The sequence below is a fragment of the Oncorhynchus gorbuscha genome, unplaced genomic scaffold (assembly GCF_021184085.1).
Source record: "Oncorhynchus gorbuscha isolate QuinsamMale2020 ecotype Even-year unplaced genomic scaffold, OgorEven_v1.0 Un_scaffold_1:::fragment_2:::debris, whole genome shotgun sequence".
Classification (NCBI taxonomy): Eukaryota; Metazoa; Chordata; class Actinopteri; order Salmoniformes; family Salmonidae; genus Oncorhynchus; species Oncorhynchus gorbuscha.
The window spans coordinates 41,758-64,264 of NW_025744369.1; the positions used below are offsets into that span (position 1 = coordinate 41,758).

The following is a 22,507-nucleotide window of genomic DNA, read 5'->3' on the forward strand; positions in this document are numbered from 1 at the left end:
CAGCCACTGTAGTCATCAGGTTAACCAGCTCAGAAGACCCTGAGTACATGCTGCTTAGAGAAGGGTCATAAAACTGATGGCTTTGTAATGGGCCTAGAGTCTGTCCGCATGCTATTCATCAGCACCCACCGTAAAGTAGCCGTCCCCGTGACTTCACCCTGATGTCAAATTGGCCTGTTGTTATAACCCACAGCCAATCCCAGGCCTTTCAGCACAGTAGAGGTTGTAACCATGTTGTTGTGGAAGTGGGAGGATTGTCTGACTCCTGGTGGTAGGTTGAGTGCACTGCAGCAGGCTGTTGTCATTCTATGCTAGTTAAAACTGATTTAGGGTCCTTTTACAGTTGCCCTGGACCAGTCCTCTGCTGAATAACGCAGAGTGGAGTCATGGGTACTCTGACTCAAACTATGTTATGAAACGTACAATAGACGGAGGGGAGAGAAAGAGGAGATGAGCGGAAGAGAACGCTCAGTGTTAACAATGTCAGTATTGTCATGAGTAGTCTGACTCAAACTGTGTCCTATAACTTTATCCAAGTACATAAGAGGACGGAGAGTGAGAGAGCAGAAGAGGCAGGGGGAGAGGAGTGTTCACTGCACCCTGCCAGTTGAAATGAACCTGATGTTAGTTTTTGAGGCTGAAAGGGAGATGAGATAGGAGGCAGACAAGAAGGTGATTCTTCAAGTGATTCTTCCAGGCAACACATATGCCAAATAAAATAAAGGTTAAAATACTTTCCCATGAAGGATAGCTAAATGTGGCGAAATCAGTTGTCTCTTCCTCCACCAAAACCTATATAGCACTGTTTGTGCTTTTGCTTGTTCTAATTGAATAAAACTCCCCTTCTCTTGTCCCCTGTCCTCAGATTGACTGAAAACATGAGAAGACTCAGTAAGTGTTGTAAATTTAGTGAACAAGATATACCGATCACACTCAATGTCAGCCGTATCTTGATGACTATCATATTCTGAGTCGAATACTATTCCAATGACATATCTTTATTGTAGTAAATGATGTATACATGATTGATGCATTTGTGTCTTGATAGTGTTTTTAAAAATGTTTTAAAACTTTCTACTTGTCTGTAGAGCGAGGTGCCAAACCTGTCATAAACTTTAAGAGGAACCTTTTTGCCTTATCCAGCTGGCAATCAGTCTATACGTCAGCCTTCGCCTTCATTGTGAGTGCACACACACACACACACACACACACACACACACACACACACACACACACACACACACACACACACACACACACACACACACACACACACACACACACACACACACACACACACACACACACACACACACACACACACACACACACACACACACACACACACACGAGGCAGTGAGGCCAGAGGTGTCCACCTCTCATGACTATCATTTGGCCGCCTAGTGTTTTGAGTACTCACGCGACGTAGCCTGCTTTGTGAGTCCTCTGAAACAGAATGGCACACACACACACACACAGACACTGTTGAGCCTGACAAACCGGTGCGCCTGGCACCTACTACCATACCCCGTTCAAAGGCACCTAAATCTTTTCTCTTGCCCATTCACCCTCTGAATGACGTGTGTGTACATAAGTCATCTCGATTGTCTTGAGGCTTGAAAATCAAGATTCCAGCGAGAAAGATCAATAGATCTATCGCTCCACCTGTATAGCAACATCTATTTATGTTTTGGAGAGATAGATTTACATGCAAATATATCTGCCCCAAAACGGTATATAATATGTGTTGCATAGTACCGAGATGTTTCACACCTCAGTATGAGTATAGACTAGAGGTGGATAGATGGAAATAATAGATTGTGTGTGACCTGTTCTCCCCCTTTTTATATTTTACACAGATCTATATGAATGCAGCGTGGCACGGTTGGGCCATCCCAATGTTTATCTTCCTAGCCATTCTAAGGTTGTCCTTGAATTACCTCATTTCCAGGTAGCTAAGCTCATTACAAGGTGCATTTCCTGTTATAAGTTGTTCCATTTGAACTTGTGCAATCTGCTTGTGAGTTGAGTCAAACTTGTCTCTCTCCACTTTCTTCTCAGAGGTTGGAGGATCCAGTGGAGTATTGTGCCTGGTGACTCTGAACCTGTGGTAAGACTTTAATGATGTCACCTTTTGGGATCTGGCTTTACCTAGGAAAGGTCAAAAAATCCACCCCTTGCACCTTCCACACGCCCCTACCCCTTCAGTGTTTGCAGATTTTAGGGCACTGGGCGTGTATGAGGTATTCTGGGTGGGGTTATCGCTGAGATGTGGGTTTTATATGGTGTGTATTCTCTTTTCTCTCCACTGGCTATCTGGTAAACAGGCTACACTCTAGACAGTCTCTTCTGCTGATGTGTGTGGGTCTGGTAGTGGTACTCTCTCTATTCTACTCTTTTCCTTTGGCGCCCGAACAAAATCTTTATCTTTACCCCTCTCAAATAAATACCGCTTACAACCTTAATGCTGTTTGCTTTCGGGGGAAGAGTTTGGATGTAACTCTTCATTTCCTAGGAACCACCAAAAGAGGACCGGACTGTTTCCGAGAAGTTCCAGTTAGTTCTTGATGTAGCTCAAAAAGCACAGGTGAGCTATAACAATTGTTCACCTTGAGTTCGAAATGGTTAGAGATGCATGATGATATCTATTCATAGTTATGGAGCTGCGATGTGCCATTTAAATTGTGCCATTTATCACAACAAAAATGTGTGTTCTTAACAGAATCTTTTTGGAAAGATGGCAGATGTCTTGGAGAAAATAAAGAAGTGAGTGTGTGTTTGTTACCGGTATGTTTAAGTTTGTGTGTATATATACAGTTGAAGTCGGAAGTTTACATACACCTGAGCCAAATGCATTTAAACTCAGTTTTCCACCATTCCTGACATTTAATCCTCGTAAAAATTCCCTGTCTTAGGTCAGTTAGGATCGCCACTTTATTTTTAGAATATGAAATGTCAGAATAATAGTAGAGACAATGATTTATTTCAGCTTTTATTTCTTTCATCACATTCCGAGTGGGTCAGAAGTTTACATACACTCAATTAGTATTTGGTAGCATTGCTTTTAAATTGTTTAACTTGGGTCAAAAGTTTCAGGTAGCCTTCCACAAGCTTCTCACAATAAGTTGGGTGAATTTTGGCCCATTCCTCCTGACAGAGCTGGTGTAACTGAGTCAGGTTTTTAGGCCTCCTTGCTCTCACAAGCTTTTTCAGTTTTTCAGCCCACAAATTTTCTGTAGGATTGAGGTCAGGGCTTTGTGATGGCCACTCCAAGCCATTTTGCCACAACTTTGAAGTATGCTTGGGGTCATCATCCATTTGAAAGACCCATTTGCGACCAAGCTTTAACTTCCTGACTGATTTCTTGAGATGTTGCTTCAATATATCCACATAATTATCCTACCTCATGGTGCCATCTATTTTGTGAAGTTCATCAGTCCCTCCTGCAGCAAAGCACCCCCACAACATGATGCTGCCACTCCCGTGCTTCACGGTTGGGATGGTGTCCTTCGGCTTGCAAGCCTCCCCCTTTTTTCCTCCAAACATAATGATGGTCATTATGGCCAAACAGTTCTATTTTTGTTTCATCAGACCAGAGGACATTTCTCCAAAAAGTATGATCTTTGTCCCCATGTGCAGTTGCAAACCGTAGTCTGTTTTTTTTAATGGGGGTTTTGGAGCAGTGGCTTCTTCCTTGCTGAGCAGCCTTTCAGGTTATGTCAATATAGGACTTGTTTTACTGTGGATATAGATACTTTTGTACCTGTTTCCTCCAGCATCTTCACAAGGTCCTTTGCTGTTGTTCTGGGATTGTTTTGCACTTTTAGCACCAAAGTACGTTTTTCAAATCAAATCAAATCAAATTTTATTTGTCACATACACATGGTTAGCAGATGTTAATGCGAGTGTAGCGAAATGCTTGTGCTTCTAGTTCCGACAATGCAGTGATAACCAACAAGTAATCTAACTAACAATTCCAAAACTACTGTCTTATACACAGTGTAAGGGGATAAGGAACATGTACATAAGGATATATGAATGAGTGATGGTACAGAGCAGCATACAGTAGATGGTATCGAGTACAGTATATACATATGAGATGAGTGTGTAGACAAAGTAAACAAAGTGGCATAGTTAAAGTGGCTAGTGATACATGTGTTCCATAAGGATGCAGTCGATGATGTAGAGTACAATATATACATATGCATATGAGATGAATAATGTAGGGTAAGTAACATTATATAAGGTAGCATTGTTTAAAGTGGCTAGTGATATATTTACATAATTTCCCATCAATTCCCATTATTAAAATGGCTGGAGTTGGGTCAGTGTCAATGACAGTGTGTTTGGCAGCAGCCACTCAATGTTAGTGGTGGCTGTTTAACAGTCTGATGGCCTTGAGATAGAAGCTGTTTTTCAGTCTCTCGGTCCCAGCTTTGATGCACCTGTACTGACCTCGCCTTCTGGATGATAGCGGGGTGAACAGGCAGTGGTTCGGGTGGTTGATGTCCTTGATGATCTTTATGGCCTTCCTGTAACAACGGGTGGTGTAGGTGTCCTGGAGGGCAGGTAGTTTGCCCCCGGTGATGCGTTGTGCAGTCCTCACTACCCTCTGGAGAGCCTTACGGTTGAGGGCGGAGCAGTTGCCGTACCAGGCGGTGATACAGCACGCCAGGATGCTCTCGATTGTGCATCTGTAGAAGTTTGTGAGTGCTTTTGGTGACAAGCCGAATTTCTTCAGCCTCCTGAGGTTGAATAGGCGCTGCTGCGCCTTCTTCACGACGCTGTCAGTGTGAGTGGACCAATTCAGTTTGTCTGTGATGTGTATGCCGAGGAACTTAAAACTAGCTACCCTCTCCACTACTGTTCCATCGATGTGGATAGGGGGTGTTCCCTCTGCTGTTTCCTGAAGTCCACAATCATCTCCTTAGTTTTGTTGACGTTGAGTGTGAGATTATTTTCCTGACACCACACTCCGAGGGCCCTCACCTCCTCCCTGTAGGCCGTCTCGTCGTTGTTGGTAATCAAGCCTACCACTGTTGTGTCGTCCGCAAACTTGATGATTGAGTTGGAGGCGTGCGTGGCCACGCAGTTGGGTGAACAGGGAGTACAGGAGAGGGCTCAGAACGCACCCTTGTGGGGCCCCCGTGTTGAGGATCAGCGGGAGGAGATGTTGTTGCCTACCCTCACCACCTGGGGGCGGCCCGTCAGGAAGTCCAGTACCCAGTTGCACAGGGCGGGGTCGAGACCCAGGGTCTCGAGCTTGATGACGAGCTTGGAGGGTACTATGGTGTTGAATGCCGAGCTGTAGTCGATGAACAGCATTCTCACATAGGTATTCCTCTTGTCCAGGTGGGTTAGGGCAGTGTGCAGTGTGGTTGAGATTGCATCGTCTGTGGACCTATTTGGGCGGTAAGCAAATTGGAGTGGGTCTAGGGTGTCAGGTAGGGTGGAGGTGATATGGTCCTTGACTAGTCTCTCAAAGCACTTCATGATGACGGAAGTGAGTGCTACGGGGCGGTAGTCGTTTAGCTCAGTTACCTTAGCTTTCTTGGGAACAGGAACAATGGTGGCCCTCTTGAAGCATGTGGGAACAGCAGACTGGTATAGGGATTGATTGAATATGTCCGTAAACACACCGGCCAATGCTCTGAGGGCGCGGCTGGGGATGCCGTCTGGGCCTGCAGCCTTGCGAGGGTTAACACGTTTAAATGTCTTACTCACCTCGGCTGCAGTGAAGGAGAGACTGCATGTTTCCGTTGCAGGCCGTGTCAGTGGCACTGTATTGTCCTCAAAGCGGGCAAAAAAGTTATTTAGTCTGCCTGGGAGCAAGACATCCTGGTCCGTGACTGGGCTGGATTTCATCTTGTAGTCCGTGATTGACTGTAGACCCTGCCACATGCCTCTTGTGTCTGAGCCGTTGAATTGAGATTCTACTTTGTCTCTGTACTGACGCTTAGCTTGTTTGATAGCCTTGTGGAGGGAATAGCTGCACTGTTTGTATTCAGTCATGTTGCCAGACACCTTGCCCTGATTAAAAGCAGTGGTTCGCGCTTTCAGTTTCACGCGAATGCTGCCATCAATCCACGGTTTCTGGTTAGGGAATGTTTTTATCGTTGCTATGGGAACGACATCTTCGACGCACGTTCTAATGAACTCGCACACCGAATCAGCGTATTCGTCAATATTCCCATCTGACGCAATACGAAACATGTCCCAGTCCACGTGATGGAAGCAGTCTTGGAGTGTAGAGTCAGCTTGGTCTGACCAGCGTTGGACAGACCTCAGCGTGGGAGCCTCTTGTTTTAGTTTCTGCCTGTAGGCAGGGATCAGCAAAATGGAGTCGTGGTCAGCTTTTCCGAAAGGGGGGCGGGGCAGGGCCTTATATGCTTCGCGGAAGTTAGAGTAACAATGATCCAAGGTTTTACCACCCCTGGTTGCGCAATCGATATGCTGATAAAATTTAGGGAGTCTTGTTTTCAGATTGGCTTTGTTCAAATCCCCAGCTACAATGAATGCAGCCTCCGGATAAATGTTTTCCAGTTTGCAAAGAGTTAAATAAAGTTCGTTCAGAGCCATCGATGTGTCTGCTTGGGGGGGGATATATACGGCTGTGATTATAATCGAAGAGAATTGTCTTGGAAGATAATGAGGTCTACATTTGATTGTGAGGAATTCTAAATCAGGTGAACAGAAGGATTTGAGTTCCTGTATGTTTCCTTCATCACACCATGTCCTGTTAGTCATGAGGCATACGCCCCCTCCACTCTTCTTACCAGATAGATGTTTGTTTCTGTCGGCGCGATGCGTGGAGAAACCCGTTGGCTGCACCGCCCTGGATAGCGTTTTCCCAGTAAGCCATGTTTCCGTAAAGCAGAGAACGTTGCAGTCTCTGATGTCCCTCTGGAATGCCACCCTTGCTCGGATTTCATCAACCTTGTTGTCGAGAGACTGGACATTGGCAAGAAGAATACTGGGAAGTGGTGCGCGATGTGCCCTTTTTCGGAGTCTGACCAGAACACCGCCGCGTTTCCCTCTTTTTCGGAGTCGTTTCCTTGGGTCGCTGCATGCGATCCATTCCGTTGTCCTGTTTGTAAGGCAGAACACAGGATCCGCGTCGCGGAAAACATATTCTTGGTCGTACTGATGGTGAGTTGACGCTGATCTTATATTCAGTAGTTCTTCTCGACTGTATGTAATGAAACCTAAGATGACCTGGGGTACTAATGTAAGAAATAACACGTAAAAAAACAAAAAACTGCATAGTTTCCTAGGAACGCGAAGCGAGGCGGCCATCTCAGTCGGCGCCGGAAGGTAATATCACGCGTTCTGTTCATCTCTAGGAAACAGAACGCGTCTCTTTCCTGAGCGGCATGACGGCTGCGTGGTCCCATGGTGTTTGTACTTGCGTAGTGTTGTTTGTACAGATGAACATGGTACCTTCAGGCGTTTGAAAATTGCTCCCAAGGATGAACCAGAATTGTGAAGGTCTACAATTTATTTTTCCTGAGGTCTTGGCTGATTCATTTAGCTTTTCCCATGATGACAAGCAAAGAGGTGCCTTGCCTTGAAATACATCCACAGGTACACCTCCAATTGACACAAAGGATGTCAATTAGCCTATCAGAAGCCTCTAAAGCCATGACATCATTTTCTGGAATTTTACAAGCTGTTTAAAGGCACAGTCAACTTAGTGTATGTAAACTTCTGACACACTGGAAATGTGATACAGTGAAATAATCTGTCTGTAAACAATTAATGGAAAAATTACTTGTGTCATGCACATGCAAAACTACAGTTTGTTAACAAGAAATGTGTGGAGTGGTTGAAAAACAAGTTTTAATGACTCCAACCTAAGTGTATGTAAACTTCGAGTTCAACAGTGTGTATATAAATAAATACATCTGTGTGTGTGCGCATGTGTATTTCAGCCTGTTCATGTGGGTGCATCCTGAGATTACTCGGAAGCTTTACGTTGGTCTATGGGTGGCCTTTATCTGCTCCTGTCTCATCCCCTACAAACTCATGGGCTTTATGATCGGTAAGTACAATATGTAAATTGTACCCTGGACTGACCTAAGATCAGCATTGGGGGTCACTCCCTGCTGCACCTACACGGTGAGAGCCCCAAGCATTGAGATGAGAAAATGGCTGAGATATACCAGACGAAGAAAGAGACACGGAGAGGTCCTCTTGTTCTGCATGTCTCCTCTTCAGGCCTGTATGCAGGGATCAAGTTCTTCCTGATCGACTTCATGTTTAGGAGCTGTCCCAAGCTAAGGGACAAGTATGACACGCCGCACATAATCTGGACCAGCCTGCCCACTGACCCCCAGCTGAAGGAGCGCGGGGGCGCGACATTGTCCAGGAGGGTACGTCTCAAACTCTACATATACTATTGTATATAATGCGTTTGTGTCTGTATATGTGCAGGTCTTTTATGCCTACAGTGCATTCGGGGAAGTATTATTTATGTTAAAGCCTTATTCTAAAATGTACCAAATAGTTTTTCCCCCTCATCAATCTATACACAATACCCCATAATAACCAAGTAAAAACAGGTTTTTAGAAAATGGAAATATGACATGTACATAAGTATTCAGACCCTTTACTTAGTACTTTGTTGAAGCACCTTTGGCAGTGATTACAGCCTCGAGTCTTCCTGGGTATGACGCTACAAGCTTGGCACAGCTATATTTGGGGAGCTTCTCCTATTCTTCTCTACAGATCCTCTCAAGCTCTGTCAGGTTGGATGGTGAGCTTCGCTGCACAGGTATTTTCAGGTCTCTCCAGAGATGTCCGGGCTCTGGCTGGTCCACTCAAGGACATTCAGAGACTTGTCCCGAAGCCACTCCTGCTTTGTCTTGGCTGTGTCCTGAGCGCTCTGGAGCAGGTTTTCATCATGGATCTCTCTGTACTTTTCTCCGTTCATCTTTCCCTCTGCTTACTAGTCTCTCAGCCCTTGCCGCTGAAAAACATCCCCACAGCATGATGCTGCCCCCAACATGCTTCACCATAGGGATGGTGTCAGGTTTCCTCCAGACGTGACGATTCGCATTCAGGCCAAAGAGTTCAATCTTGCTTTCATCAGACCAGATAATCTTGTTTCTCATGATCTGAGAGTCTTTAGGTGCCTTTTGGCAAACTCCAAGCAGGCTGTCATGTGCCATTTACTGAGGGGTGGCCTCCGTCCGGCCACTCTACCATAAAGGCCTGATTTGGTGGAGTGCTGCAGAGATGGTTGTCCTTCTGGAATGTTCTTCCATCTCCACAGACAAAAACGTTGGAGCTCTATCAGAGTCACCATCGGGTTCTTGGCCACCTCCCTGACCAAGGCCCTTCTCCCCCTATTGTTCAGTTTGGCCGGGCGGCCAGCTCTAGGAAGAGTCTTGGTGGTCCATTTAAGAATGATGGAGGCCACTGTGTTCTTAGTAACCTTCAATGCTGCAGAAATGTTGTACCCTTCCCCAGATCAGTGCCTCGACACAATCCTGTCTCGGAGCTCTACAGACAATTCCTTGGACCTCATGACTTGGGTTTTGCTCTGACATGCACTGTCAACTGTGGGAACTTGTGTGTGTGCTTTTCCAAATCATGTCCAATCAATTAAATGTATCACAGTTGGACATCTACAATCAAGTTGTAGAAACATCTCAAGAATGATCAATGGAAACAGGATGCACCTGTTCTCATTTCCGAGTCTCTTAGCAAAGGATCTGAATACATATTTTACATATGGTATTTCAGTTTTTTATTTTTAATAAATTAGAAAACATTTCTAAAAACAGTTTTTTAAAACTTTGTCATTACGGGGTATTGTGTGAAGATTGAACATTTAATAGAATCAATTTGAGAATAAAGCTGTAACGCAAACAAATGTGGAAAAGGTCAAGGGGTCTGAATACTTTCCGAATGCACTGAAGGTACGTGTACACACACACATTAAATATTGATGTGTGTCATTGTCACAGTTCATCCCTAATTAATGTTGGTGGTCACAGCAGCTGGGAACTGTGGGAATCCTTAAGTTTGTGTCTGATCACCTGAGTTCTCTGTTTTTCCCCTCTCAGCTCTCTGGGTGTGAAAAGGTAGGGCTCCCTAGGGTGCACTTTGGTCGGCGAGTGCCTGTGTTTGCGCCACCATCGTGTGTATGTGTCATTTAGAGATGAGCTGCATTCCAAATCGACCCCTTGCCCCTTTGGATATCAGCAGTAGAGCAATGCTTACCGTGTCTATGTGAAGGATCAAAATGTGGCCTTGTCTTTTAAACATGTGCATCTACCACAGTGCTGTTGAAAGTGTTATTTTCCATTTGGCACCAAAGTAGAGATTACCATAATGGTGTATTGAATGTTAATTTTGTATCCATTCTCATAGACACGATCAGAAGGAAGCCTATACTCAAAGTAGTGCTATGTGTGTTGAGGAAGTAACTAGAAGCTAGAAACTGCTCATTGGTTCTTTTTGAAAGATAGTGGTTTGTTAATAGTATTTGTAATATCATACCGGTAACTACTCTTCCACAAACTCCCATACAATTATTCAAGGTTGTTTTATAAAGTTCTAATAGTTAGCAATACTTATCAGTGTGTTCGGGCCAGTTTGTGTTATCTAGAAAAATTCCTGCCAATGGTCAGCAAGAACAAATTAAAGTCCAATCAAATTGTATTTGTCACATGCGCTGAATACAACTGGTGTAGACTGTGAAATGCTTGATTATGAGCCCTTCCCAACGATGCAGAGTTGAAAAATAAAAGTTAGCAATACTTATCAGTGTGTTCGGGCCAGTTTGTGTTATCTAGAAAAATTCCTGCCAATGGTCAGCAAGAACAAATTAAAGTCCAATCAAATTGTATTTGTCACATGCGCTGAATACAACTGGTGTAGACTGTGAAATGCTTGATTATGAGCCCTTCCCAACGATGCAGAGTTGAAAAATAAAATGGTAACTAGGAATAAAATAAATAGGAATGGAGCCATATACAGGGAGTACCAGATCAATGTGCAGAGGTATGAGGTATCATGAAGGCAGGGTAAAGTGACAAAGCATCAGGATAGATAATAATAAGAGTAAAATAAAGAATAGAGTAGCAGCAGCAAATTATGAGTTTCAAAGTGTGTATGTTGTGAATATGTGAGGTTTTTGCATTGGACTGTTAATGTTGTGTGTGTGTGTATAGTCTAGTGAGTGTGTGTAGAGTCTGTGCAAGATGGAGTCAGTGCAGATAGTTTGGGTACCATTAATTGACTATTTAGCGGTCTTATAGCTTGGGGGTAGAAGCTGTCTGCGCCTGTTTGTCCTGGAGCCGATGCTCTGGTACTGTTTGCCAAGAAGTAGCAGAGTGAACAGTCTATTGCTTCGGTGGCTGGAGTCTTTGGCAATTTTTCGGGCCTTCCTCTGACACAGCCTGATACTGTTTAGAGGTCCTGGATTGCAGGGAGCTCGGCCCCACCACCCTCTGTAGCGCTATGCTAAAGAGTGTAGTGTTTCTGCGGTCAAGGACGGTGCATTTGGAATACCAAACGGGGAAGCAGCCAGTCAAGATGCTCTCGAAGACACTTGCCAGTTGGTCTGCGCTTTGAGAGAACCTGTCCAGTCATTTTTCATGTTTCATTCTATAGAATGAAAGGTTGTTATATACAGTACAGGGCATGAGTCCATTGCGTCATGCTTTGCATGAGACACACCATAAACCTATCGTTCACATCCCCATAAGCATCGTATCCAATTCTCTCCACTAGTACCCCGGCCAATATGCACTGCTAACCATAAAACTGTGTACGCTTTGAGTCACCTGCAGTGAAGTTGACTGAGTGATGCTGATGACACCAAGTCAAGCCACTGGTTTGAGAGAGCCTGCTATAATGCACACACACTGCTTAGGTCTATCCAATTCCCTTCCCGCACTCTGTTCCTAGTCTAAAATGCTGACCTCTCTCCATCCTTCTTTCTGTCCTACCATTCTTATCCCCGCTCTCTCTCTTTCTCTTTAGATCAATCCGACGGTAGCTCACGGCAGTCTAGGAACAGCCTTACCATGTGGTATCAGTCTAGAGGAACAGACTGGCAGAGCCTACAATACTAAGAAGGGGGCTTTCCACGAGGTCTTCAATCTTTCCGGGGATGAGCGCCCCCTAGCAGGTTGGTAGAGCACTACATGATAATTCTCAAGAGCGACGGCTGACTATTTGTGCCTGGATCACCACCTCACCCTTTTCCATGTTGACCTATTTCCATAGTTGTTGTTGATGAATTTAGTGTTTATCGATTGTGTTATGTTGGTGCAGTGCAAGCAGTGAAACCATGAGTATTGACTGTGTTTGTTGGCTGTGTGTCAGACTTGATATGTGTGTGTCGACTGGTTTCGTTGGCAGTGTGTGAGAATGGCTGGCGATGCTGCTTGATCAACAGGGACAGGAAGAGTCCCACAGACTACATCCGTAATGGTGTGCTCTTTGTCACTGAAAAGTAAGCCAAAAACTGCTAATACCTAGCTGTCACATGTAGATATGTACACTGAGTATACCAAACATTAGGAACACCATACCCCGTTCAAAGGCACTTCAAATCTTGTCTTGCCCATTCACCCTCTGAATGACGCACATACACAATCAGTCTCAATTGTCTCAAGGCATATTTAACTGGGAAAGTCAGTTAAGAACATATTTACAGTTAAGAACAAATTTATTTACAATAATGGCCTAACAATGAAATAAAAAATATAGGACAAGAGACACCACGACACTACATAAAGAGAGACCTGAGACAACAGCATAGCATGGCAGAATAGCTTCTTTAAAAACCCCTAGAGTCGATGTCCGGGCCCCTGTGGAAATCGAATTAGCGGCAGCCTAGTGGCTAGAGCGTTGGACTAGTAACCGGAAGGTTGCGAGTTCAAACCCCCGAGCTGACAAGGTACAAATGTGTTGTTCTGCCCCTGAACAGGCAGTTAACCCACTGTTCCCAGGCCGTCATTGAAAATAAGAATATGTTCTTAACTGACTTGCCTGGTTAAATAAAGGTAAAAAATGAAAAAAAAAAAAAATAATAATAATAATACAAAACTCCTCATCAAAATCCTTCAGTTTAAGCTGGAGATATGTTTCTACGCCTCGGAATGCTCTCAATCCACCGCGTCCGCCGATGTCGCACGTTCGCATCGGAGGCGAAAGGTGACAGAGAGCTAGAGCGGTTTTTGTCAAATCATGAGACATCCCGAAAATCGGTCTCCTCACAAAATCGTCAGAACGGGCTTGGCCTACAAAACTATTATGACCCCTCACACAAACATGATGGTGTTCGACAACCCCCACAAGCGTCTTGGGACTCGTCTGAAGGGCTTAGACTGTTATGGGTTAGCCTGTCTCCTGCCTTTTTCATCTACACTGATTTGAAGTGGACTTAACAAGGGACATCAATAAAGGGATAATAGCTTTCACCTGGATTCACCTGGTCAGTCGGTCATGGGAAGAGCCAGGTGTCCTTTAATGTTTTGTATGCTCAGTCTCTGCATGTGCTCTTGCAGCACCCTTTTGTGTGTTTTGTATTGGCCTGTGTTCAGGTGTAATGTGTCCTTCACTGTGCTTACAAAGTGTTTCCCTCCCCAGTTACCTTTGCTTTGAAAGCTCAAGCTGCAGGTCAAATTCCTCTAAAAAGAATAAAGTCATCAAACTGATTGACATCACTGATATTCAGAAGGTGGGTTTGTCGATTTTCACTTCACCTTCTGTCCAATGTCTAAATTCATTGGTTGAACAAAAATTTGAGTTGGGCTGTATCCATATTTTCTGTACCATGCCGAGGTATACAGTATTACCGAATGTGCACACAAGGGGTGCTATTTCCAAAAGAAAAAGGGAACTTTGCAGTAGTTTAGGAATCACAAAGACAGACGCGACTGGACAGGGACCTTAGTCAACTTTGTTTACTAGTGTTTAAATAAAATGTAAAAAATGATGTATTTTTTTATTTTATTTTTTATTTTTGAGGCACAAATAATTTAGGCAAGAAGGATCTTGATCCAGGAGGATGCATAGCTGGAGCCCTATTGCTGGATATAATTTATTTGACACATCTTAGATTTCTTATAGTTAGTGGCATAACACGCACACCCAAACCTCCAAAAATAAACATTTATTTTTTTACAGTATTGAAAATCATACAATCAGTATTTCGGTATAACCGGTATATCGCCCCAAGTCTACTAAAAATCGACTTCTGCAGTAGAATGTTTTAAGGTTGTCTGAGCTTATCTGGTGTTTTGTTTTGTTTGTTCCACAGTACAAAGTCTTGTCTGTATTACCTGGGTCTGGAATGGGAATCTCCATAGCAACACCGTCCACCCAGAAGGTAGGAACAACTATGGACAGTCCATTTTAGTAAGTGGTTTGTAAGTGGTTCCAAACATGTGGAGTGTTAAAACTAAAATGGGACTTACCTTCCAGTGGAGTCCCAAGGAACCTTGAGTGAACGGATTTGGTATCTCATGTTTTTTTACACTTTAGTTTTTATATATACTTTGACAACAAAGTGAGGTACGTTGGAAGCTTGTATAGTAGAGCTTTGGTAACAAAAATGAAGTAATTAAGTGATCTACGGGACTGTAATGAGGACCAGCCTACCTTTTGCGACAGGATGCAGTGGTGAGTATTAAATTGGTCACCTGTGATCGAGCGAAAGGCACTATGGTAGAGTGGTGACTGCTGCTATCTGGTAAATGGTATCACCATAGACAAGCTCTGGTAGGAAAGTTGACTGTACAATCTGCTTCCTGCTATTTAGGGAGAGGCAAGATGTATATATTCATCGGTATGGTTTTTAAACATAAAATCTTTGTCAATTCAAAAGAACAGAAATTTATAGGCAGGAACCCAATCATTGAGCTTCATAACAGTTTTTTGACAGGTTTATCAACGCCTAAAATAATCTTCCAAATAATATCCCTTTTATCACCGTCTTTCTATCCCCTCACTCTCCCCTTTATTTACCCGTTCTCTCTCAGCCGTTGGTGTTTGGTGCCATGATCCACAGGGACGAGGCCTTTGAAGCCATCTTCACACAGTACACGAAGAAAGTGACCATGACCACAGCCACCAACCCTGAGATCTAACAAACCAAAATGGCTGCCTTCACCAGGGATGTCCTATACTGACACAGCGAATTCTCTATGTAGTACACTGCTACTGGCCAATTAGTATATCTGCAAGTATGTTAAGCTAGTGTCCATGCCAAGGTGGTGGATTCCTCCACCAAGCCACATTGGGTTAGTATGTGAGGATGGTATCCACTTGATCTGAGGCCTGGTCCATCACTATAAAGCCCAAGATCTTTGTATCCTCTCGCTGATAACCAACTTCTCATTAGGTCTAAGGGACTACAACTGGACCCGCACACCATCGCTGTCTCCTACTGGTTCGGTCGAGGCTATTGCATCCGTTGTTCTGTACTCGGGTAATAGCTTTTAAAGTCTCTCTCTTTTGTTGTCAGTTCTTCTTTTGTACACACGTGCGTAGTGTGCACATGCGTGAGAATGTGTGCTGCTAAAAAGCGTGTGTGTGTGTGTGTGTGTGTGTGTGTGTGTGTGTGTGTGGGGGGGGGGTGATCATTTTTATACACTGTTGTGCTGTTTCAGGAGGGGGCTGGATCTCTTTGCCTATCTGACAGGACTGCCTGGCACTCCCATTTTGTGTATCACACACATTGATGCTCTTTGCTCCACTTAATACTCTCCTTCAATAGGATGCATTTGGTTTGATATAGAAATCATTGGTGGCCTTGGACAAGTCTTAACTCACATTTTGTAAAGTGCACCAGAAACCACGTTTATGAATACTTCAATCCTTCATGTTTCTCAGGTAATGAAAGTGCTTTAGATATCATTTCTGCAATAGCCTTTAGTTGTAAGTGTTTTATTTAGCCTTTGTTTCTGAGAGAGGAGGGACGGAACGGGGGTCATTTAATGACGAGCAGCCAAAAGCCTGAAGTTCTTGTAGTCGATATCTTTCTCGCACACATTTTTGTCTCGGCAAAGAAAAGGTATGGATTTACATGTCCAGGGTAAGGAGTTATGATGCATTCATAAGCACCACATAAACATTACCTAATGTCAACATAGTCTTTCTGAAGCCTCAGAGTATATTTATTATGTAGAACAATATGTGACTTGTAATATGTGACATTCTACATAATTAATTGGTTTAGTAAAAGCGATCATTTGTGTAGGTTTTGTGGAATGTTTATGAATGTACTGTAAGTACTTTATGGGACAGATTACATGTAAAGCAGGAGCCTTTTCTACACTTCCTTGTTCCACCACAATGCCTTACCTAATTCTCTCACAGATTTAGGCCAGGATTCAAACCAATGCAGCACTGCACTTTCTACTGATTCTGACGTGTAACTTCAGGTAAATTGCCATTGGATCACGCATCACGAAACCACATGTTCTTAGAAGTCGAGTGCAGTGCAATGCCGGTTATTTGTGTTAGTTTGAATCCCGGACAAAAATGTTGGCAATAAAGTTTTCTTTTTGGTTTTGACAGCAAACGGGAATGGGGTTTATATTAAAATGCTAGTGACCTTGTCAAGAGGTTCGGACCTCTTGGTGTAATGGTTAAGGTGTTGGCTTGAAGGTCGCTGGACCCGGCTTTGAGTGCCGGTCGGGGCTACCCCCTGAATTTGCTACATTGGTGTCAGAAGTGGGATGGTGTCTGTGAGGCCATCGGAGAGGCGTGTACACCTGGGGGACTTGGTATAGAGAAAGTATGGGGGGGGGCCCTCTCCCAAAGGAAGGGGGTAATGTAGCGTCCTTAACCCAACACCTTGCAACCTCGTCAAGATGTTCGTAGCTCTTGGCGTAACGGTTAAGGTGTTGGCTACAATATGTTCTAGTTGAGCACATGCTAGGGAGGCTAACTGGACATTTGCTTGATGCATTTTAGTCTACACCAAGTCATTTAGGTATCTCACTCGCCAAGCCCCTCAAAAAAGTTAGATCTACTTAAGAAGCACAGAATGTCTGCCAAAATCTTTACTTTATTTCATTGCTTGTCATTGAGTTATTTCACCCTATATCTGTAATGTTTACAGATGTTAGGTTCTGAACTCCACTGCTTTAAGTCAGTTTGATTCCTTGTAAGACTATGAGGTCATGAAGACTGACTGGGTACGTCTTGTGATGGAGAACTTCTGAATGCTGATAAACCTGAGTGGTCACATCTCAGCCAATCAAAGACTTCCCCTGGGTTTAGCCACACTCTTTGCCAGTGGATGGTGAATTGAAAGGTGTCAATTCGTGGAGTCATGTTGCTTCCAAATCTGTTTGAATCACCACTCACTAAACTATGTCAATTTATGGCATGGCCGTCATCTTGAAGATGGAAAGTCCTCATTTATAGTACCGTGTGTGTCCCAAACCATCGAAGGCGTTGTAAAAAAAAAAAAGCCTCGCTAATCAATCATGCCCTTATTGATCGATCATCCTTTTCGTCACTTGCTAATTCCCAGTATGATGGTAATGGCTTCACCAAGTCCTCTGGTAGGTTTTTGTGCAGTTTCTGCCACACTGTAATGCTCACCTACCATGTAATTTCACAATAGTTAAGGAGGGTCAACACGGGACTGGATACATTTTCAGAGGAGGATGGATATTGTCTCTATGGTTCTGTGTCAGTGTGGCAGAGATTGTTTCAACCACTGAGGCTTGCCAACTGAAAACTGCAGAAGTAATCCTGTGGCCTCTGTGTTAAACAAGTACAGGGCCTTCAGAAAGTATTCATAAGACTTGACTTATTCCACATTTTGTTGTGTTGCAGCCTGATTTCAAAATGGGAGATGTTTTTATTTTTTATCTTACCCATCTGCACACAATGCCCCATAAATGACAAAGTGAAAACACGTTTTTAGAAAATGTTGCAAATGTATTGAAATGAAATGCAGCTTTCCACACCTTGTTTGTGCAACAGTTGGCAATTTTTAAAAGTTGTTTGTTTACCTATCTACCAAGAAGTGCCCTTTGCGAGGCATTTGAAAGTCTCCCATGTCTGATGTCGAATCTTTATTCGAAATTCACTGCTCGAATGAGGGACCTTAGGCTTGCCCTTTAGGCTTTTCATTTTTTATTAATATGTAAAAATGTCTAAAACGTTGACATTATGGAGTGTTGTGTGTAGGCCAGTGACAAAGAAATCTAAATTTGATCCTTTTTAAATTCAGGCTGTAACACAACAAAATGTGGAAAAAGTCTAGGGGTGTGAATACTTTATTTATTTGAAATCAAAGTACTTGTTTGCTAATTCATTTTTCATAATACCTTCCCAATCAATATGTAACTGTTTAGAAACGATAACCATTTACAGTAGGTGTGAATACTTCTCTGTAATCTGCTGTGTCCACTGCCTTTTACGAAAAATTGTACATATGAAATTATGTAATGAACACATTTTAAATCCCTGTAAAGTTTTTAAAGAAAATAGTTAAGTGAAAATGTACATAACATTTTACAATAAAGTAAACACATTTTAAAGTAATGATTGTTGGCAGTTTTCTTTCAAGCATCTCAGTAACTGTATCACTTATTTCTTTATCCCTGTAATCTGGGATGATCCCTTGTTGACGGTGAGCATACACTGGAAAGGTTTGGAACGCACTGGGATAGAAGACACACGGCAAATCTGATTTTGTTTCTTGTGTGAAAGGTTCCTTTGGAGAGACATTCGCTTGAATGCTCAGAGTGCAAGAGCTTTGCACTAACTTGTGATTGCTCAGTCTGTACACAAGCATGGTCTAGGTTGAAGTTGCCCCTAGATGCTGATCTTGGGTCAGTTTGGCATATCTCCCACTAATGGTTAAGGTTAGGATTGGGGAGGGGGAGCTGATGACATAGTGGGTCCTCATTTAAACGTTTTGTTATGCTTGCGGAATCGTGTGGTACATTGGAATGAATGGAGTGAATCATAGTATTTTACTGTTAGCCATTGTTGCTGTTAATGCTAGTTTGACCACCAGAGGGTGTCAGTGTCTTTATGAAGCTTATTCGTGCTTGCTTACGTTTCCAAATAATCCTACAGTCCATGTAAAGGCAGATGTTTTGATTGCAATACCCTATCCGAAAGAGCATATTCCAAGGTTTTTAATTTATCTAGTTTTGCCAGACAACACATTGTTTTATAAATGGTCTCTCATTCAAAATGTAACTTTTCCTAGAATAACTGCAGTTCCATGCCTACTGGTGAAAATCAGCAAATACCCATTTGGGGAAACTATCCTTTCTGTTATATTCCATCATGTTGTAAAGGGCTGGGGAATATAAGCATGTGATGTCTGCTAAATTAACACGTTCATTTCATTAACATTCCATAGCCTATAGCACAGATAAATAAATCTTAAAACATGCTATTCTGTTCTTTTTAAATACATAGTCTTACTTCCCTGTTTTTTTTATTACCTCTCTAAACAAAATATTTATGGATTTCTTTGTGATTGTGTATATTAACCTCTCTAGGGTGCGCTAGCGTCCCACCTCGTCAACAGCCAGTGAAACTGCAGGGCGACAAATTCAAAACAACAGAAATCCCATAATTAAATCAAACATACAAGTATTTTAAAGCCTTAGGAATCCTTAGGAAGTGCAATATGTCCACATAGACATTGTGTATTTGATAGGCCAAGAGTTGAAAAACTACAAACCTCAGATTTCCTACATCCTGGTTGGATTTATTCTCAGGTTTTTGCCTGCCAAATGAATTCTGTTATACACAGACATCATTCAAACAGTTTTAGAAACGTCAGTGTTTTCTATCCAAATCTAATAATTATGCATATTCTAGCTTTTATCGCTGAGTAGCAGGCAGTTTTTAATTTGGGCACGCTTTTCATCCAAAATTCCCAATGCTGCCCCTACCCTAGTTTTTAATCATATATAGGAAAAGTCGGGGACAGGTGGGTTCAAGGTTTTTATTGAAAAGACATGAAGCTGTAGGCCTAAGAGTGCTGTTTACTGTAGCTGTCTTAACTAACTTACTGGCATAAAGGCCAACTTCAATATACAGTATATCAATCATTCAGTCGTGTGTCATCACACAGCATCCATGTCTTTTGAAATACAATCAAGCATTTTTAGTTAAACTAAATAAAAGGAGCCTTGAATAATTAAACAATGAATAAAGCGCAACATTATTGTTGCTAAAGCAATTGAATTCATGAATGTGTTTGACTGTTTCTTATATTGGCTGTACTAAAGACTTTACAACCTTTTTTTGTTTGAACAGACTACATGGGATTGATTATAATTTGTAAGATATTGTATTTGGTGTGCTGTTTATACTGTTAGAAAAATGCATTTTACAGCTAGTGAACATCTGTCAGGTGTTCCCCCGGGTGCGGTCCCGTCAGTTCTCTTATATACTGCTTACACAGACATATGTGCATGATTTTACATTATTCATTATTCATCACTAACGTTGGCTCCTGCATTATACTGACCAATACCTCACATGGCTTCCTCTCTCCAAGACCTAGAAACTGAGAGACCTCGGTTCCCATAGCAATGTTCTGGGCGCCCTGCCAAGTTGCTTATCTTTGAGAGTGGGGATTCCTCCATACACGATCAGTCAGTCACCTGCACGAAGCCGTCTAATTGGTTATTAGAAAAGTAGCGTTGATTTGATACCCAAACGGAACAGTTTCCCTCACATTCTCTCCTATCACTCTGATAATTATCGTAACATTTTAGGGTAAGCATTAGATTATAGCTTCTATCAAAGGAGGTTCTATCAAAATATTTCTATTAAAGTCAGCGAAATCGAACACAGAAAACCAGGCACTTCATCCTTTCAAACCCTTCACTCGGTTTCACAATCTAAAATACACACACACTCAGAGGTGACTAAATCTGTCAATGTATAACCATTGTTTACGAAGGTCTTACCACAATCAGGTTGCAGTGACATTTGTTCTACGCCAACTGTTCCCGAGACTAGTCAAAACAAAACAAATCCTCTAGGGCCTTCTAAACATGTCAAACAAAAAACAACTTTATATATATATATTATCGTCCTTATCTAAAAGGGGGAAAAGGAAGCTCATCCATCGTCGGCAGCTCATCAGTCTCATCATCCTGAGTAGCATTAAACACGATGGCTGCTGAAACCTTATCAGGGAAGCACAAATAGCCTTACAACATGTTATTAATACAATTAGATAGACTAAGCATAAAAAACTAACGCTGCGGCCCATTGGGCAGTTTGGGATCCCCAACATCCAAACAGACATTTCAAGAGTTGCAAGCGTCCACTCTGTCGGGAATTGTTCTTCGCCACAGTGGCGATGTATTTGGCAAGATTGGTAAGTACTGAGCCAGGACAAAAGTGCAGCACTCCTCTCCAATTATTACACAAGTGCACCCCTGACCTGCCAAAGGTTAGTCAAGACCCTCTCTGTTTTGCAGAGCCAATTTATGCATTTATTTTCAGTTTGTCATTTAATTGTTTCAGGGCATTTCGAGCAGCATTGCCAATTTCCTCTACGTGTTTCGAGATATCACGAATTTGGTCAAAGTGCGCATGTGACTCCATACCCAGGAAAAAAATACACCAAAGAACCTGGAGGCAGTTGCATGAGTGTGAGTGATGTCAGCTAGAGACCTCTAATCTCTTCTCATTCCAGAAGATTTGTAGGCTCTAAACAGTCTTAAGACTCTTATCAGTGTTTGGAACGGTTCTCATAGCTGTCACTACAAACCCAACAGTATAACTACCTCCCCAGTTCAGGGGCAAGATATAGTAAGCCATTTTCCCACACAACCAATAGGTGCCATCTGGGGCTCCTCTCAAAGGGACAATAACATTATAGGCTGACCTACCATAAGTAACATTACCAGGTTCCCCAATGTCGGCATTGTTAACAGTTAACTTACAGGTATTGGATCCGTTGTAATACATTGTACAATAACATTCTATTTCACCCAAACAATGAACTCCTCTAATACACCAAGGGGTTGTCATCACTCCTGCTACTGAGATGGGTGGGAGTAATGTATTGTCTGGCCTAGCAAACGACGGTGGGCCTGTGTGGTTGTGTAATGCAGAAAACGTCATGGGCTCGGGGTTACGTGGCATCTCTACCACGAATGGTAAGTCAATTTGTGTAGTTTACCCAACGGGAACTCCCACAAGTGGTAAAACCTGCTCCTACCGCCCCAACCCACACACCCAACACGCTTTTTGTCCAGATGTAAGATTAGTAACCATTTCTTCTCTAGAACGGAACAGATTGCCCTCATGGTGATGATCAAATGGTAACAGTGTTAGGCACCAGAGGTGCTCTTGCATGTACAGCATTGTTTACTATCCTAAAGTCTTCCACAAAACGATAATCACCAGATGGTTTCCTAACAGGTAGAATTGGTGTGTTCCATGGTGAATTCGGGCAGGGAACCAGAGTGCCTCTTTCAACTAACGCACTATGAATGGGAATGATACCCTTTTCCGGCTTCTTTGCTAACAGGGT

The 22,507-nt window shown here is 42.9% G+C and overlaps 1 protein-coding gene across 4 annotated transcripts in view; it reads left to right on the forward strand.

Moving 5' to 3' along the window:
• LOC124016875 (GRAM domain-containing protein 4-like) overlaps nt 1-18,528 on the forward strand; it is a 44,251-nt gene extending 25,723 nt beyond the window's left edge. For 3 of the 4 annotated variants that reach the window (XM_046332214.1, XM_046332216.1, XM_046332215.1), the window contains exons 7-19: nt 866-891; nt 1,089-1,180; nt 1,860-1,951; nt 2,062-2,110; nt 2,516-2,587; nt 2,723-2,766; nt 7,932-8,041; nt 8,218-8,372; nt 11,995-12,142; nt 12,376-12,469; nt 13,609-13,699; nt 14,282-14,350; nt 15,003-18,528. In XM_046332214.1, the coding sequence (XP_046188170.1) occupies nt 866-891; nt 1,089-1,180; nt 1,860-1,951; nt 2,062-2,110; nt 2,516-2,587; nt 2,723-2,766; nt 7,932-8,041; nt 8,218-8,372; nt 11,995-12,142; nt 12,376-12,469; nt 13,609-13,699; nt 14,282-14,350; nt 15,003-15,110 (1,150 nt within the window). In that variant the 3' untranslated portion in view covers nt 15,111-18,528. The remainder of the gene's footprint in view (nt 1-865; nt 892-1,088; nt 1,181-1,859; nt 1,952-2,061; nt 2,111-2,515; nt 2,588-2,722; nt 2,767-7,931; nt 8,042-8,217; nt 8,373-11,994; nt 12,143-12,375; nt 12,470-13,608; nt 13,700-14,281; nt 14,351-15,002) is intronic. The other variant, XR_006835425.1, reaches the window with a different exon arrangement.
• Nucleotides 18,529-22,507: the final 3,979 nt, after the last annotated feature.